Source organism: Cornus florida, unplaced genomic scaffold (genome assembly GCF_030987335.1).
Source record: "Cornus florida cultivar Cherokee Brave unplaced genomic scaffold, ASM3098733v1 CherokeeBrave_3.0.0_Hap2_Chr10, whole genome shotgun sequence".
NCBI lineage: Eukaryota > Viridiplantae > Streptophyta > Magnoliopsida > Cornales > Cornaceae > Cornus > Cornus florida.
Genome location: NW_026775580.1, coordinates 70,550,754 through 70,570,238, shown reverse-complemented (window position 1 = coordinate 70,570,238; position 19,485 = coordinate 70,550,754). Strand labels below are relative to the sequence as shown.

At 34.0% G+C, this 19,485-nt stretch overlaps 3 protein-coding genes across 6 annotated transcripts; all 3 read left to right on the top strand.

Annotated features, from left to right (window-relative positions):
• Nucleotides 1–1,057: 1,057 nt before the first annotated feature.
• On the top strand, nt 1,058–4,632 carry LOC132279618 (tubby-like F-box protein 5). Of its 3 annotated transcripts, XM_059781638.1 has the most exons (6): nt 1,059–1,468; nt 1,851–2,225; nt 2,338–2,425; nt 3,131–3,263; nt 3,344–3,965; nt 4,522–4,632. In XM_059781638.1, exons 2-6 carry the CDS (start codon nt 1,893–1,895, stop codon nt 4,525–4,527), a joined length of 1,182 nt encoding a protein of 393 aa, XP_059637621.1. In that variant the 5' UTR covers nt 1,059–1,468; nt 1,851–1,892; the 3' UTR covers nt 4,528–4,632. The 3 variants fall into 3 exon arrangements, with proteins under 3 accessions (XP_059637622.1, XP_059637620.1, XP_059637621.1); XM_059781639.1 differs by lacking the exon at nt 4,522–4,632 and having other exon boundaries at nt 1,058–1,468; nt 3,140–3,263; nt 3,344–3,983; XM_059781637.1 differs by lacking the exon at nt 4,522–4,632 and having other exon boundaries at nt 1,058–1,468; nt 3,344–3,983.
• A 1,926-nt stretch (nt 4,633–6,558) lies between these two features.
• Nucleotides 6,559–9,245, top strand: LOC132279619 (CBS domain-containing protein CBSX3, mitochondrial-like). 2 transcript variants are annotated; one of them, XM_059781641.1, is made up of 6 exons: nt 6,559–7,279; nt 7,781–8,048; nt 8,145–8,226; nt 8,485–8,558; nt 8,646–8,706; nt 8,842–9,245. In XM_059781641.1, the coding sequence occupies exons 2-6, from the start codon at nt 7,788–7,790 to the stop codon at nt 8,982–8,984; spliced, it is 621 nt and encodes a 206-aa protein (XP_059637624.1). In that variant the 5' UTR covers nt 6,559–7,279; nt 7,781–7,787; the 3' UTR covers nt 8,985–9,245. The 2 variants fall into 2 exon arrangements, with proteins under 2 accessions (XP_059637624.1, XP_059637625.1); XM_059781642.1 differs by lacking the exon at nt 6,559–7,279 and having other exon boundaries at nt 7,286–8,048.
• A 4,495-nt stretch (nt 9,246–13,740) lies between these two features.
• On the top strand, nt 13,741–15,632 carry LOC132278638 (protein RADIALIS-like 3). The gene is made up of 2 exons (XM_059780476.1): nt 13,741–14,231; nt 15,426–15,632. Exons 1-2 carry the CDS (start codon nt 13,954–13,956, stop codon nt 15,451–15,453), a joined length of 306 nt encoding a protein of 101 aa, XP_059636459.1. The 5' UTR covers nt 13,741–13,953; the 3' UTR covers nt 15,454–15,632.
• Nucleotides 15,633–19,485: the final 3,853 nt, after the last annotated feature.

Here is a 19,485-nt window from a genome sequence, read left to right as displayed (position 1 = left end):
AAAAGGACAAAATAGAGAAAAGTGAATAGTGTCGAAAAACGAAAAATGTGGAAATGACTCAGTCCTCAAAGGAAGTTGTTAATCCAAAGGAAAGAGTCTTAGAAACCATTTCCGAGCACTCAAGACGACACTAAGCGAAGAGAAACTGAACTCAGAAAAGAAATTTCAACGAAAAAAATTCATCCCTAAAATTATGAGGAAAAAGGAAAGGAAGGAAATGACTGGGTCATTACAACCTACCCTCCTTAAAGAGATTTCGTTTAGTATTTGTGACTTAGGATGGTAATGTAGTTCAATTGTTGTAAAATATTCTTACTTTATGTATAAATTGCATATTGAGGACATGACATGTCATATGCTATTTAGACTTGAATTGTAGGACATGGTTTGTGTGGAATTAACCTTATGCATGAAATGTGGTAACTTGCATGAATCCAAGTTTGGGGAGACCTCTTTTCTACATCTTTGATATTTGTGTGCTTAATATGTTAAATAAAATATAAATAAAATACAAGTTTACTGTTACGTGGAATTATGACTGCAAATAAATAGGGTCGAGCGGAATTTCAATCTATTCAAGGCGTAGTCCATCTGTTTGTGGTCTCAAATTGATATTATCTCGGGACATGATAAGATCAAAAGGTTAGACTTGACTCATATCATTATAATTTGTAAGATCTCAACTTGTCTTATTTAGTAAATAATCTCAGTTTGATATAATTTTCGTATTCAAACTGAGTTTGAGTTCGTGTTAAATATATATTGGTCGATACAATATTGATAGAAGTAACAAATTGCAAACCTGTAAAATGTTACAGTATATTTAAATACAACCAACTAGAAATAAACGTTTATTAGACTAATATATGTTCATAAACTATACAAATTTACAAGAGCTAATCAATTTATAGTCTTAGTGGTGTTATAAAAAATAAAAAATAAATTAAAAAACTATAGTTTAGTGGTCCAATCTAGTAAGTGTTCCAAAACTTCACACGTGTGCAACAAGAGGTCTAAGTCACACACAAAGACCCTGCCTTTAACGGACGAAATTAAAGATGCAGTTTCGACGAGTCCCAAATACATAGCGACAGAGTTGGGTTGAGGCTGGGGATCGATAAAAGGCTGTGGCGGAGAGGTGGTGGCGGAGAAGCGGAGGCAGTGGCGGCGATTGTCGTCGGAATATATGCAAAGCATACCCTAGTTTTTTGGAATATGCTCGGCATTTTTCTCGTTTTGGCCTCCGGTTCTCTGATCTAAGCTTTTCTTTTCCACCGAGACATCGAAAACGTTAAACAATTACCTATATTCTTCGGCCACTTCGCTTTTGTCGACAATCGGTGCTTTGATCCCTCTGCATTTTTGATCTCTCATCGGTTTTGCTTCTGGGAGACATTGGAACGTGAAAGGTTTTGCCTTCGTGTTGCAATTTCGATCTCAAATTCACCGATTCATTGTCACATGACCGGTACTTGAAACTTTTTGTGCTACTTTTTAACCTTCTGTTTGGTTACTGAGAAAATGAGGAAGAAATAAATGAAAATGGAAGTTATTTGAATCTTTTGTTGCTTTACGTTGTTTTAATTTCCACAAATGGAAATTTAGCCTGACCTTAACCGAGATTCAAATTTTAAATTGTTTCTTCAGCAATATATCTTATTTGATTTATGAATTTTCTTGTAAAACTGTTGAAGGGGAAAAAAAAATTGGAATCTTGATTCATTTGTTTCAGAAACTCAGGTAGGCACATGAGAATTTGTATAAATGTTCAGATGTTGTCTGTAATTAGATCTGTTAAAACTACGAGTTATGTGTCAATTCAATTGAATTATTTGTTTTCACTTTATTAGGTTGAAATAGATTGAAAAGGAAAAACTGTTTGTTCCATAGTAATGCCGTTCAAAGGCATAATCGGGGAGCTGAAAAGGATTGGGAACAAATCGAGAACAAGAAGGCAATCCGAGAGGAAGTATAGGTCACATATAGCCCCGGAAAGGTCTCCATCTCCAGCTGCATTGGTTCAACAGAGCCAGTGGGCGAATTTGCCTCCCGAGTTGCTTCATGACATTATACAGAGGGTAGAAGACAGCGAGACCTCTTGGCCCGCCCGGCAGAGCGTGGTGGCTTGTGCAGCGGCTTGCAGGTCGTGGAGGGAAGCAACACTGGAGGTTGTTAGGACTCCTGAGCAATGTGGTTTGCTCACTTTTCCCATCTCATTGAAGCAGGTGGTTCTTGTTCCTTTTTTTTTTTTTTTTTTTCAATTCTTTTACTTACTGTAATTGTGTTTTTATGTGTTTTATTTATTTATTTATTCTTTAATTATTTGATTTCTATCAGCCGGGACCGAGAGATTTTCCAATTCAGTGCTTTATAAAAAGGGATAGAGCAACTTCAACTTACCGGTTGTATCTTGGTTTGACTCCCGGTAAGTAATGCTATTTTTGCTTGATTGATTATTAATGCTTGAAAATTGAAATGTTTGCATATTTAGAGGAGAGCAAAGCTTTGAAATAGCAGTTCTATATTTTATTGCGGACGTGCTACTCTTTATTGTTGAGAACCATTCATTTATAATTCCCTTGTTCATGAATTTTAGCGTTGTTACTTGTTAGGCTTCTTTTTACCCTCTTATTATTAGATCCATCTGTACCACAGTTTGAGTAGCTATGTTGTACTATGCACTATTTTGTACCTTTAGGTGTGATGCTTTCTGAATCTTGTGTTCAAAAGCAATAGTGGGTGGGAAATTCTAGCATAACCTAGTTTTTGAGAGCATTTATATTTGTTTGATTTCTTCCTCTTAAAATATCACATCATTGAAGAGTATGCTACTAGCTGGTTACAGTGTTGTTAAAGGCGCGCGCTTAGGCGCCAGGCTCATACAGGTGCAGCACTTGCTCCTGTTGTGTGCCAAGGTGCACCATTGACAACATTTGCACCTTAAATGTGGAATATGAATATGCTTTAATGGTAATTTAATTTTTCAATTGTGCGCCTCGCTTCACTCAGGCGCACGCCTCGACTTGCTCCTAAGCTCCAAAGGACCTCTAGCGCCTTAGTTCGCCTCAGGCCTTTGATAACACTTGCTGGTTAAATATATTATATACTCATGATTTTGATCTAATTTCAGCATTGGCAGGTGATGCCAGTAAATTAATTTTGGCAGCTAGAAAGATCAGAAGGACAACAAAGTCAGAATTTTTGATATCCTTGGCCACGGATGATTTTTCTCAATCTAGCAATAATTATGTTGGGAAATTAAGGTTTAACTCTACAACCCATTCCTTCTTTTTCTCATCATTGGATTTCTTTTCACACAATTAATAGGCAACATTCGAAACAGGTCTAATTTCCTTGGCACCAAGTTTGTTATGTATGACAACCAGCCTCCACATGACCATGCAATCCAAGTCAATGGTCAATTGCATCAAAAAAGACAATCAAAGATGGTATCTTCAGGTAAATCAGTTCACAACTACAATGTGGCTACCATAACTTATGAGCTGAATGTTCTTCGCACTAGAGGACCAAGAAGATTGCAGTGCGCCATGCACTCAATCCCCATCTCTGCGATTCAGGAAGGGGGCACTGCCCCTACACCATTAACCTTTGGGAATTGCCTTGATAAGCAATTTTCTAGCACACCAATGTTGAAGGGAAAAAAAGAAACCTGTCGAGCCAGCACTAAAGATCCAGTGATCCTGAAAAATAAAGCTCCTAGATGGCATGAGCAGTTGCAGTGTTGGTGCCTTAACTTCAAAGGGCGAGTGACAGTGGCCTCTGTTAAAAATTTTCAGTTGGTGGCAGCTGCTGATCCATGGCAAGATGTTTCAGCGGCAGAACAAGATAAAGTACTACTACAATTTGGAAAGATAGGGAAAGACATTTTTACCATGGATTTTCGCTACCCGCTCTCTGCCTTCCAAGCCTTTGCGATCTGTTTAAGCACCTTTGGCACTAAACCGGTGTGTGAATAACCATATTCAATACCTTTGATGAGCCATGATACGTATTTGCTTTGCTAAAGTTAGTTGTGCATATATTCTCTCAAAGAAGTTTTTTACTTTGCTATTCACTGTCAGTGCCTTTGAGGTGCAAGCATAAGTTTATGTAATGGCAGTGACCACAAAATGTGTTTTAAGTTGCAAGATCTATTTAAACTGCAGTATATATAACCTCATTCCTTCTGGAGATTTTATGTTTAGAATTGAAGGAGCTCGGAGTCTTGGTCACAGAAATATTTCTAAATAGTATTTTGAATTCTTTTATATTTCAATTTTGATTATGGAATTCAAATCATAATATAAAGGATCCTTTTTTTTTAGCAAATGTTAAATGATTTAAAAAAGATGGAATAATATTTTTGTGGATAATGCATCATCCATATTATGGATTTATTTTAAACAGTGTTATCATTATGTGCACAAATATTTCATATCTGCCCGCATGCAAATATTATGAATTTATTGTAATTTTCTTGGTTTAGAGAAGATATCGTTATCTTTACTCTTCTTCCTGCAGCTATAGCAGCAACAACCATGAAAGACTTTTCAGGATTGTGTGGGTCAAAGTCACTTGGTTCCATGAAAAGGCCTTTGAGGCATCTTCTTTTGACTATGAGCTTGCTTCTGAGTAAGATTCTCACCAGGATTAATTATGAATTTAGCACTGCACCTCTCGTCGTATTCTGTTCTATTATTTGACTTGATGGGTTCTGTTAGATTGCAAGAGAGAACCAACTGACACCAGGATTCCTTTCAGCAACGGAACTATTGAACAGAATTGAATTATCGCTACTCTGTATATTACTGTTTTTATATGCATTTGTTGGCTGATTTTTGGTTTTGGATCTACTGACCTAATACCTCAATCAGAGGTCGCTTCGGTGTTCTAGTCCTGGTGATCTTGTAGTCCCTGTGAATGAGGATCACCCCTTCTCTTTTTGCCAACTCAGCTCCTAGTTGCCTGGATGCTCCTCTATTCTCATCCATAGGATGCTTCGTGTGCCCAGTCTGACGGAAAAATTTAGACATTGTTCCTGATATTTTCGTGCAGGAAGTGTTCTCTCTGTTGGACATAATGGCCTTGTTGGATATAACACCTGCTTCTCGTCCAAGATCACTGAGACCTGGGGCTAATCCTGAATGCTGAATGGCAGCCTTTTAGCTGGAGATGCTGTAATGGGCTGGGTTTCTGGAGTTGTGATGGGGATCTCAGTAGAGGTTTTTGTTTCTGTTGTAGGGCTAGAAGCTGGTGTTGCTGTCAGCAAGAAATCTGAAAGTGAAATGTCTGCCTTTGTATTCTGCCATAAACGATATAGAGAAATAACCTTGTGGAAGAAGTAGATGATGATAAGATGATACTCACTGATGATTTCTTCTGTATCAAGGATGCCAAAGCCCCTGGGCCTGATGGTTGGAATGCTGGTTTCATCAAAAAGACTTGGGATATAGTTGGTGAGGACATTATCCAAGGAATAAAGTCATTCTTCACCTCTGGGCAGCTCATAAAAGAGATTAATCCTGCTTCTATCACTCTTGTTCCAATGTCCCAAACCCAACCAAAATTTCAGATTTTCAGGCCCATATCGTGCTGTAACACTATTTATAAGGCCATTGCTAAAATAATTGTTAAAAGGATCAAACCTATCCTGAACAACTGCATCTCTCCTTGCCAAACAGATTTCATATCTGGAAGGAAGATTGCTGACTCCATCCTAATTGCCCAGGAGCTGTTTAAGAACTATCACAGAAGCTATGGCCCTGCTAGGTGTGCTCTCAGAGTCGACATCAAGAAAACGTATGACACCATAGATTGGCAGATTTTTCCCCTGATTCTGAAACACATGAGCTTCCCAACTAAATTTATTCACAGGATCGGCTCCTGCATCGCCTCAACTTCCTTATCCATCAGCATCAATGGGGAACTCACTGGTTTTTTCGAAGGGAAGATCACTGACTTCAGAATATTCTCCAATGTTTATACTGATGGGGTCAGTATTCAAAAAAGGATCCGGTACAATATTAGGTGCAGATTTCTTGATTGTCCAAACAGGTGGCTTTGCTCGGAATGGAGCATACTCCGGAGTCCCATCAATTCCTTTCCTTATGGTTAGTTTGACCTTCTGTTTTCGCTTTGCCTGGTCCTTTCTTCAGTTGCTAGCCTCTGATAGTTACCTTCTGCTGGTGGTTCTTTGTGTCATGGAGGGGTTCCTTCATGGGTTGTTTAGTTTATGGAGCTACAAACCTAGATGTGCTTTTTCTTTTGCTGACTTTGCTAGCAAGTATAGTTACTTTTCTGGTGTTAGGATTTGTATATTTGGCTGTCTATACTGTCACTATTGTAAAGACTAACCTCTTGAAAAGTTTTACATCTTTGTAAAGGGTGGTATGCTGCCCTAGAGTGATGTAATTAGTTCTTTCATCAATGAAATTTTACCTACCAAAAAAAAAAAATGTTACAAGAGGATTGCCATAACTGGGTTATTATTGTTTGATGCCTTGGAGAGCCTTTGGGATTCTTGTATACTCGTCTTCTTACATTTTATTGATTGCTTCTTTGGGACAACTTTTGTTTCCAGATATGTGGGCTTCTCTAAACAGGTTTTCCTTCATTGGAAGGTCTAGCATCTCATTCCAGTTGTATTTAGGTTTTCACTGTTGTCCGATGTGGTCCGAGTTTTCTGGGTAGATGTTTGGCTGTTGCGTTGAACTTGCTCCAATGGGAGCAACTATGTGGGCTTTTCTGCAGAAGGCATTCCAAGCATCTACTTTGCATGAAGGTAACTTATATTGCATAGTTACTATATCCACACCATACATGCCAGTTAAGCATCTTCTTGTTGCTCTCTCTTTAATATAAAATCTTTTGAAATATATATTATATATATGTATATGTATATGTCAATAAAATTGTATAGTAGATACCAAATTTATGATGAGAGAAATAGTATCTTGGAGTCCATCCATACCCTGCATCAGTTTGCCCTACATAGGGATGAAGAGGTTGAACAAGTATGGAATTCAAGATAGCTGCCTTTCCACATCAAACCCACCAAGAGAAGCAACTTACAATAAAAAGCAAAGTGATCAACAAAATTCCTTTGGTCAGCCTAGTTATTCAAGAAAAGAACACAACAAAGTATGTCTTAACAAGTAAGCGATGAGAGGCAAGAAATCTTCTGCCTCCTTTGAATTGCCACTGATGGGGACCGGTCCATATTTTCACCATCAAGGGAGCTTCCATTCTGTTCAAAGTTCAACCTCTCTCTGCTTGCAAGGTATGACACAATGTTAATCTTCCACTTCTTTTCTCTCTTTTTTGTTCGTCATTTTCACTTGAACTTCACCGTATTCAGATCCATGTGCATACTGCATTCTTCATATAGAATTAACATTCTTGCAGTCCAGGAAAAAATCGGTGCCATGTATGCAAATTGTGTTCTGATCAGTGATCCACGTCTTGCTCTTCCCATTTGCTAATACTTCAAGAACACTGCCATTATATGTGATAATTACAATGTTACATGCCTGATCACACAGCCTTGGGGCCTTTATTTTTCTTTTCCAAAGCTACCAAAATATAAAACCAAATTTACTTGCGACCATTGATTCTTTCTCCTATGTTTGTTTCTGCTTTCAGATATTAGCTAACCTGTTTAGATTGCAACTCAAACGTGCAGAACAATACATATGATCCACACAGTTCTATAGAAGCTTAAATCAAATATAAAAACATGACTTACAGATTTAACACAAATCACTTTAATTTCAATCAGCAGGGCCAAAATGCAGGGACTTGGCAGAGCATTACGGTCTTGCCAGGAGTCACTGAAGCTTGCAGTTCTAAGGCACTCACCTACGGGGGATACAGCTGAGATGAAAAAAGTTTTCTCACGCTGTGGATGTGTCACCTCCTCTACTGGTATGCAGCAGAAGGGATTGGAGAATACATCAGTTGCAGAAGTATTGATGACAAAGGGAGAAGAGAAGGTCGGGTCATGGCTCTATTGTCATACCAATGACACTGTCCATGATGCTGTGAAGCATGTATGTTTCTACTACACTTCAAACATGTATATAGAGAATTTCCTTACTGAATTCAATTTAACTCTCATTCACGATCACGATGACAATTCATTGCAGATGGCACAAAATAATGTTGGATCTTTAGTGGTTCTAAGACCAGGAGATCAAAACCTTATTGCAGGAATCATCACAGAAAGAGGTAATGATCATCAGAACATTAGTTTTAAAACTTTTCTGCGGAAAATAAATAAAATCTAGGTTCAGATATCATTTGCAATCTATACAAGCATGAAATTTAGTAATCCTCTCAATCTTTAGGTGAATTAAAGGGCATTAACATTTTTACAAGATCATATCAACTGAATTGCACCTTAAAAACTAACATTGGATTGCAATAAAAGAACTATGAAATGAAGTTATTATGCTAATTGTTGATGGTGGAATGGATGAAAAACAGACTATCTACGGAAGGTAGTCGCGCAGGATAGATCATCTAAATACACAAACGTCGGGGAAATCATGACTCAGCAGGTTATTTTTGTGCATTTATGATCTTTAGAACAGATGCTGTTATCTCTCTCTCTAACTTTGCCTTGGTACTTGTTTTTACATCCACAGAACAAGCTGATAACAGTGACATCAGATACAAACATTCTTCAGGCAATGCAGCTCATGACAGGTATATTGATGTAACACTCATAATACATGTTGTAAAAATGACACTAATAATTATGAATTAGGGGGTCAAGTATTCGTTCATTTTTTTGCAAGAAAAACGACGGAAACGAAATAATGGATCTCTTAATGTTGGCAGATAATCATATTCGACACATGCCAGTGATCGATGGAAGGATTGTAGGCATGATTTCTATTGTAGATGTCGTTCGAGCAGTGGTGGAGCTGCAGAGTGGGGAAGTGAAGCGACTGAACGAGTTCATTAAGGGGGAATACTATTAAGATACTAATAGAATTTGAACGAGTTTTTCATTGAGGTTCGAACCCTTAATCTCCTTTGGGAAGTAGGAATTTGGTACCGCTTGGTTACAGGCCTGCTATTGTATTACAATAAATATATTCAAGTTATGTTTGGGAGTAGTGATTCCGTACTGTGAAATTGGAATGAGAATGAAAAAAAAATTTAGTTCAAAATAAGTTGAGGCTTAAATATCTAAAATTAAGAATAAAAGTGAAGGAACAGCATTTCAATTATATATATAACCAATGTTTGATCAGTGCGGAAATTTTTTTACAATATTATTATCCAGATTCGGTTACAGGCATCCTATGCTAGATTTCTCCCCTATGGACTCGACTCGACTAAAAGAGAACCTCTTTTTAGTTCAATAATAATAATTATTATTAACTACGAGTCGACGTGGAGGAATGGTGGTCATTAGTTGTCTGATTCCGAATTATTTGAGGTGGATTACATGAATTATGATCCGCTTAGTTTGATACAGAAAGCAGTCTAAAGTTAAGGGCATATATATATATATACATATAATTTTTTTAGGAATTTGAATAGGGCAAAAAAAAAAAAAAGAAAAAAAAATGAAAGAAGGAGAGAAAATAACTTTTCATAACCAGATTTTCCAAATAATATAATAATAACAATTTTGCATTGGGAAATTTTAGGCCACTTAGAAAATAGTTTTTATTTTTTTCAAGAGAACTGAAAATTAAAAAATTGTACAAAAACTCTATTCAGTTCAGATTATTGAAAGCTGTTTTAAAATTTTTAATTACATGAAAGTTTTCGAAAATTAATTTTTAAGTGACAAATCAAACGAGACCCTTACATTCTTGAGAAACTATGTTTGAATTTATAATTATGTCGATTCATTTTATTTTTTTATAAATAAAATGGATTATGATCATAGAGACTTAATACTGATCTTCTCCTATTTGGGATTGGACTGACTATATATATATATTTTTTCTTTTTCTTTTTTTCCTTCACAAGAAACCTACTTTCATTCGAACCCTTAGTCTTCACTTTTTTATTTTTTCGATTATATTTTTTCGATTATAATGGTGTAGAGGAGCATCCATTGGAAAAATTTTGTGAGTGAAAAAGATAAAATAATAAGCACAACATAACATAGTTAAACAATGTTTAATTGGCATTTTCAAATAAAGTACACTAAATTGGATGCTGAGATGATGTAAATAAAGAAGAATCTTATATTCCAACAAGAATTACACCCAACCCAAAACCAAAAGAACCAACTTACTTCTCCCTTAGGAGACACCAAAGCTAATAACCTTAATTTTACTCCATAAAAGATGAAACATATCTAATATCTCTCCCTCTCAAAGCTATTAATGCCCTTAATTTGACTCCTAAAAAGATGGAACATATCTAATCTTTTCGAATCTAACCATGAATACATCATTCAATTTCATGTTCACCCTTTGAAAAGGCATATTTTCAACAAAATTCTACAAACTCCATTGGTTGATGCATGAACCTCATCTCATTCAAATATCTCCTTATCTCTCGGAACATTCCATCAACAAAAGAATTTTTTCACTTCTTTTCCCACGTAGATTCAATGGCTACACATCTTTCTACCATTTTTCCTTTATGCCCTTGATGCCCAAAAGATTCCCTCCTTGTGTGGTTCTCAAGCTTTTGCTACCACATGATTGGACCATCCATAGGTGATGATGTACTCCAACTAGTTAGAAGTCAACATACTTTTTTGTTTGCTGCCGTGCAAAAATGAAAGAAAAAAAACTTTAATGACTCGGAAATATCATCTGCTAATTAAATAATGACACGTAATAGCAAGTGTAGCTTTAAAAACATCCAACATTTGAAAAAATAAGGTACGATTGTTTTAGGAGCGTCATCTCTACCCAAATAAGATTATTTTAGGAGCGTGATCTCTACTCACATAAAATAGTGGCGGCTGTATCATTTTCCTTGCTTTAATCATAGGGAAGGACCACAGTACATAGCCAAGGAACAGAGTTTAAGGGGAAAAGGCGGGGAACCATAGACCTAGCTTTGCCTGATCTGATGGAGTTGAGATGATAAGGATTCTAAATACCGAAGAATTGGTGTCCTTTTAATTAGATTCGTAGAGCATTTGTCTGAATATCAGCCATAAGCAGGGCCCTCCACATGCATATAATTGGCAGTTCTCCATGCCAAGGACTAAGCAACTTGTCTAACTTGGGCCATCCCCACTTCCATGTGAATAAATACTACTTCGATAAGATGAATATGTTATAGCCAGCTTGATTTACGTTGTTGGATCCATTTTCTAATAACTTAAGCTTTTAGAGTTGACGATAAGTAACATGGTATCAACCATTCAGTTATGACAAATCTTAACTTGGTTTGGTATTTTTGATCTTTGACGCGCAAGAAGGAATTGCACGTGAAGAAGGGTGTTAAGAGCTTGATATACATTGTTGGGCCATTCTCTAACAGCTTTGGAGTACATTGTGATTCGAACTGAAGAACGAGCAATTTCTCCTTTCATTTTTCAGTAGGCAGTCAAACTGATGTTCTCCAGGAAAAGGGAAAAGTATTGTCCTCGCATATCATGTATTGGAGGGAAATGATGGCCTCTATGCTGGAGGCTTGCATACTCCTAGGTGATCACTAGATGATCATCTGGATTCACTTTAAATGAAGTAAAAGGTACCATAAGCTAAAAAAGAAAATAAAAAAGGAATAACCGGGAAACAACAAGGCAAAGAATTAACTCCTGAATTCCTTGAACAATATTTGAGCCAGCTCAATTCTCTCAATTGAGAAGAGTTTCCGCAGTAAATGGTGTACCATGTTCAAATTGGGGAGTAGTAAAATTAATTTGGCGAAAAAAGTGTCGACTCAATGAGTTCATAATTCATGCTTACAATGTTTTTATAATGGAACAAAGGAATATTAGGCATGAATATGGATCATGTTCCACTATAGGAAGAACATGCATAGTCCACATTGTGGATGGTTTCAACCGGCACTATAGGTATTGTGCACCTTTATCTTATAATTTTTGTGTTAGGTTTTTTTGAAAGGTAAATTTTCAATTTCAATTTTTGTGCTAGTTGTTATGATCACATTAACATATTTATTCGGATCGATGATATTAGAAATATTTGAGGATAAAATAAGCAATCATTGTATCAAAGATATTAAAGAAATTCAACTCAGATATCTTAGCATGCCTAATATAAAAAATATTTATTTAAAAAATACATTCTTGTTTTTTTGGAGTTGAAAGTTAATAATTAGATTCTTATATTCAAGTTTTGTTAAAGTATCTTTTTTAATAGATAATATAGTCAGATGATAATGGTATTAGATTCAGTTTGTAGCCACTATCTCTTAAAAGAAATGAAGTACTAAAACTGTACCAATTTTTATTGTGAAACTTCAGCTGTATTGCTAAGGGAGCCACCATTTCCACTGCAAGTTTCTGAATGTTTTCAACATATATATATATATATATATATATATATATATATATATATATATATGTTCTAAGCATGATAAAAGATATGTCAAGGGAAATGGCATCAATAGGATGTTGCTGGCGGGAAACGACATCAATTAGAGGCAACCGAAGTTCCTTAACCAAAACACACTAATAGACACAGCATCGCCTAATACAGCAGCAATGCAGGATTTCAGACAACCAAAACTAAAGAAGGCTTTGAAATTGATGCCAACAAGAAGGACCGCTTAACTCTAGGGGGGTCTACCTAGGGACTCACTCACCCGAGGGTTGGGACTCATTCATCAATTAGAAGACCACTGACTATTTGAGGCTCAGAAGGCTCTCTCATAATGCAAAATAATCCAACCCTCCAAACTTCTTATTTTCTTTTCAGGCATTTCTATTTATAACAGACCTCCAAAGTAGAATTTAGAAACTAGCCGTTTAGAAGAAAAAAATTAAATAGATATCGAGTGTGATTCCATGATTTTCTTTTCGCAATATGCTCCTACAGCAGGAATGCTGCTCAGAAATGATACAACCACCATTTCAGAGTCCCTACCATCAATAAGGTGTAAGAATTCCTAATAATTTCACAGGACAAAATGCGAGAAAAAATAAAATATATTTTTATTTTTATTAATTTTTTTTTTTGGAGGGGGGTGGGGGGTGTTAAGGAGTTTTAGGGGGGGTTTGAGTCTTTCATGCTGAAGATATAGAAGGTGATACAAAACAATAAAGGATAAATTTGTATCATTCCTCTTTGATAAGTGCAGTACATGATCATCATGTTAAATTTTCAATTTCAGAAAAATGACATCCTGCTCCTTGGAAAATGCAAATTCATGTTGTGCCAAGTTGATGTAATAAGAAAGGCAAACAAATCCCAGAAAAAAGATGATGGAATACTTTAGTGTATTTTTAGGTTGATGTAAGAATTCATTTGGTTGGCGCATATATCTTAATCGGAAGGTTTAGAATTATGGGATCTAATCCCCTCCAGCTTGAAGAAAAATTCTAGGGAAATCCACTTGCTGATGATATTATAAAAGACGACAAAAGGACTAATCAAGCAATTCCTAAAGAGCTTGTCCTTCGACACTCTTCACTGATTCTCCTTCTAGGCTTCTACCCTTGCTTCATGTTGTGGTACCCATGAAAAAGAATCACATCTTGTTGCACTTTTCTCTCTAAAGTCTAAAAAAATATTGCCAACTTGCTCCACCCCAACACCTCCTCCTCCTATTTATACGGAGCTAGCATGCTAGTTTGTTTCCCATACCATCACCTTCACTTACCACCTCTTTGCTTTATTTCCTTTCGTTCTTTCTTTATTTTCCTTTGTGGATTCCTTCTCTTAAATTTTCGACTCAATTCGCCAAAACTCGGTTACATATTTGTTTTTCTCACTATCATCTACCTAGCCCTTGATATACACATAACTCTACAAAATTTCACTCAATTAAAGAGAAATGGCATCAAGCTCTACGACTTCTTCGCGTACTTCTGGTTCCTCCTGGACAACAAAGCAGAACAAGCAATTCGAAGACGCTCTGGCTTTATATGACAAGGACACCCCTGACCGCTGGCATAATGTGGCCAGGGCTGTGGGTGGGAAATCGGCGGAGGAAGTGAAGAGGCATTATGAAATCCTTGTGAGGGATATCATGCAGATAGAATCTGATCAAGTACCTTTACCCAATTACCGGGCCATTGGAAGCAACGGGAGAGGATTTGGTCATGAACAGAGGTACTGCTAACTCTCAATTCATCATCATCAATTTACAACAAATAACTTTCTTTTCATTTCAGATTCTTTTTGGAGTAAGTTATTCCATTCCCTCTCTTAGTAACTAACCAAAACAAACATACATAAATGCACTTCTTCTCTATTACACATATTTACTTCTGTAGTATATGATGATATATATGATTACCATTTCCTCCCAATAAATTTTTTTTTTTCTATACTTCCAAACCAACAAAAACATTAATCAAAATGGCCTGAAAACATGTCAATAAACAAAAATGGAGACATTATGTGTGAACATTTTTTTATTTATGGGATTAGATAGAAGCATCAAGAACCTATTATTTACTTTACCATTATAGTACTATGTGTCAGTTTTCCTTTCTATTTATGGTAGCTAAGGCCAAGACCAATCACTGAACCCTCTCGAAGACATATATATAATATTATTATATTGGATTTTTGTCATTTTTTATTATCAAGATCTATCATACAATATTGAACTTCCTAAAAGGAACCACATGAAATCTAATCCAACTAGTTTTAGATCACATGCACATGGTCCTATGCTTGAAAGCTCCGACCACCTCATTTCATAAGTTATAATTTAGCAGGTGTCTCTTGTCTTGATAAGGATACGGGTCCAATTTTTTATCCATTTTCTTACTAAGTCTGCACATTCCTTTGTAACCCTTCATTGATCCCTAGGCTTTGCTCATGAGAATGCTTCTCGGATCTATAATTGAAACTAAGAGCAATGATAGAGAGTCCAAATTCGGATTGCCAAAACATTTTCCTTAGAATAATTGTTGTTATACCAACAAGGTTTAGCTACGTTACCTAGGCACGAGTTATGAATGCCACTATATGCAAGAAAATAAAGTCAGATTCATTATTCAACCTATCTCATTTAAGCACAAAAATTATAAATCATTGAAAAGGAGATTTTGAAAGTTTGATTCACCATCATGAAATAAACTTGTGAATATGAAGTGTCTATTAGCTGGTCATGAAGAAGATAGCATCCCAGATAAAGGTGCAAGGTATAGTTGATGCCATGGGCCAATTCATATATATATATATATATATATATGCAATCTAATATTAATCTGTATTATAATATTTTGAATTGTCTTTAAGAACTAATGCTGCGTTTGTGTTACCATTTGTTTTTTTTTCTTTTTCCGTCAACAGGCTTCTGAAGAATCTAAAGCTCCAATGAAGCAAAAATTGCGCCTTTGTGGTGGGTGAATTTTATAAGAAAAGCATATGTATAAGAACTTAAGAATGTAAAATGGACAGTGTAAAAGTGGTTCTTGTATTCTCTTTTATCCTGTTCTCCTAGTGTATGTTGAATCTGTTCAATGAATGCAAAAAAATCAACTCGAATAACCATGTTATTAATCCCTTTCTAATGGTTTCTCAGATTAAAAGTTGTACTTGTATAATCTGTGCTTTTAAGTTTTATCTACTAGATCTAGATGCTTATATATACAAGGATTGGATAACCGAATCCAAGTACAAAATTGAAACAAGATGAACTTTTATCATCCGGTATCAAATTGAAAAAAATAAAAATAAAAATAAAATAAAATAATAATAATAATAATAATATGTGAATTCCTAAATTTCTTCTCTTATGTACCAATAGATTACAAATAAAATAATTAGGAGAGAAACCACCATAATGGAAAAGCAAGTTCTAAATAGGAGAAAGAAAATTGATATACAAGCTGACTCGACTTGTATATATAACATTGTTCATAGAGAAATAAACTCTTGGAAGGTTATAAATTAAATGAAGATTTGAAGACCATAAATCTAGAAAGGAAGATATATAATTAATAATTAAAGATGAATAAGATCATGTAATTTGATCACTACTGACCTGATTTATGATAAGCAAAACCATCTAGATTAATTGCTGAAAAAGTTGCAGAGCTGAAACATTGACAACATTAATTGTAAATTCGAGAAACGAGAGAATGAATAGACGAAGAGGAAAAAACTTACTTGGAGAGCAAGAATTCACACTATGTAGAATTGCAGTGAGAGGGAGCCAGAAATGTTAGGAAGCAATCTGAATGGTGGTTTTATGCTTGTATTCCACCTTCAACTCTCGGAAAGGCGGGAAAGTTTTGAGTCGGTTTGTTTGAGTAGAACCATAGAGATGGAGCAAAGATCCAAAACTTGAACTTTCAAATTTCGCGGGAATCAAAAACGATCCGGACTTGAACCCTAGACTTTTCATTAACCTAATAGGGTTGAATAATTGAGGAGTAGAGAGGTAAAATATTAAGAAATAATTGGTACGGTTGGAAATTTGGAATGGACTCATTTTTTTGTTTTCACAATGGGCTTTTGCAATGCAACGAATACAAACCATGCCACTTATTATTATTATTATTAGGACTAATTTCATAAAACTTCCATAATTTTTAAATTTTGATCATAAATCTTAAATGTGTTTCTGAAAATTTCTTACACTTTAAAAAGTGATCAAATTGTCATATTTATGTCCGCATTAACTGGACTGTAAAATGACAAATTTAATTTTATTATTTAATGTTAAATTTAAAAATAAAAATATATTTTTTAAATTACAAAAATACCCTTTAATTATCTTCTTCACCACCCCCTCTCAAACTCATCCCTCTCTAAATTATTTTTGTAATTTAAAAAATAATAATTTTTAGTTTAAAATTTAACATTAAATAGAAAGATAAAATTTGTGATTTCACAATTGGTTTAACGGGTCGGACACGAATATTGGGACAAGTTTATCACTTTTTAAAGTGTAAGAGATTTTTTGAAATAAGTTGAGAGTTTATAATTAAAATTTGAAAGTAGTCAAGGTCTTATGGAATTAGTCCTTATTATTATAATTATTTATTAGGATAAAGTGTAGGAAAAAAAAAAAAAAAAAAAAACTTTAATTATTATCCTTTTGCAAATAACCCCTTCCAACTACAAACTACAAATTATCACCTTAAACTATTGATATGTTGCAATTAAAGACAAATAATCGCAAAAGACTATCTTACTCTTTCTCATTAAATTTGTCATTTTTTATTAAATTATTTTTATTATCTTTCCTCATATCTAAATATTAATTACATTGTTTGCCTTAATTTTATTATCAGTATCAACTTATCATAAAAAAAGAAAAAAATAAAAAGATTTATAACTACATTTTTCTAAAATGATTAACTTATTAATTAAACTTTACTATTTATAATAAAATTTATTATACTTACTTTAAAAAAATTTAACATAAAAAATACCTTATTTTTCATACAATATATTGATGAAATATTAATAAATTACTTAAATAAATTTTTTTTCTATATTCATGAAAATTTAATAAATTACTTAAACTGATTTAAAATTTTGTATTTAAAGATATTTATTTATACAAATAATTAAAAAATTAAAGATAAATAAATGCAAATTTAATAGAGAATGTGTCATCAAATTAGTATGAATTTTTTTCATAATTTATTTCAATAAGAAAAACAGATTAAGTATAATTTAATAAGAATATGAATTGTGATCATTTAATGAAAAAATAATCTAGATATTGAGACATTTTGTAATAAAATAAAATTTATTACAGTATTTTACATGTGAAGTGAAAAATATGAGTTATTTTTGTTTTAGCTAAAAATAAAACGCATGTCAAACAGATCCTAAGATTTGAATCATAAATCGAAAGATTATACCAGAGGCTCGTGAATCTCACCAGTCAACCAAGTCCCACACTCACAACACACCTGTGAGGCCCACACAAATGTCCAGCTTGATTCGAACAAAATCATTTTCCAAAGATAAAATTAGATTCCTTTGTTTGTTTGTTATGGTATTAAAAGAAGATTGAGAAAGATACAAGGACCGATCTCCCATAATCAACAAGAAATATTTGGGAAATAAGAAAATACCAAAATGATGTGCTCTGACACTACAGGAATACAGGATAGAGGAACATAAAAGAAAAAGAGTGAGGAAAATGATATAAGAATATGAAGAGGAAAATATCACAGAGAGAAAATCCAAGGAAAAGTATATATATCTCAAAGATGAAGGATCATAAATAATAATAATAGAAACCATATATATATGCAAAAATCTAATGTAAAATAATATAAATCCTAAAATTAGGGAAGGATATTTGCACTCCCATCTTAAAAGAAAGGACACTTTACAAGTGAATGATTTTTTTTTTTTTTTTTTTTTTTTTTCAAATTAAACAATTATCCTTTTATATATAAAATGATTTTTTTGATCCCCTCTCTCCTTCCAATTTTTTTTTTTTTATGTTTTTGGCCTCTTTTGACAGATTGAGAAAAAAAAAAAAAAAGGTACCAAAAAAGAAAAAAGTTATTTCTATTGAATCAATTATTAAAACTTATACGTAGTATCTATGAATAAATTAAATAAAAAAAAGTTTTCTCCGTTCAATAAATTATCTCTTTAGATAGAACCTCAAAAAAAATGTACCAAAAAAAAGGACAAAAATAAAGTTTTCTGTGTTGAATAAATGATCTAATCTTTTGATCGGGATCCCAAAAAAAAAAAAAAGGAATTTAGTACACAAAAGGGGGAAAAAAAAAAAAAAATGGTAACTCATGAATAAATTATTTCTTTTGACAAAACCAAAAAAAACAAAAAAACCCAAAAAATGTTCTCTCTTGTTTGACAAGACTCCCAAAAAAAGTTTTCTAAAAATAGAAAACAAAAAATTTATAATTATTTCTTTTGACAGGACCTAATAAAGTACTAAAGGAAGTAAAGAACGTTTTTAAAAAAATAAAATTAAAGTTTATAGTATAAATGATAATTATGGTATTATATAATAAGGGATGATATATTAATTTTTTATTTTTTTTTTACAAAATGTATTAATAAGTTTAAGGACCTTCTTATTATTTTCTTTAAAAAAAAAAATAATAATAATAATAAGTTGATGCAATAATAGAAAAAAGGGAGTGCCAAAATCACGGCTTTTGTGGTGCCTAATCTCCATAAAACAAAACAGATGAAACCAAGAATTTTAAAAATGAACAATTGGTCATTAGCCCAGTGTATAAACTCTCCTTCTTCAATGGAGGGTGGAGGTTTCAAGCCCAGTATTGAAGAATTTGTGAAAAGTGTAACTGAGTATGTGTGCCTAGTTTGGTTGGAGGGAATAAAAAATGAATAAAAGGGAGAGGACTTATTCTTAGGCTAGGAAGCACGGACACTCCACCTAGGGTGT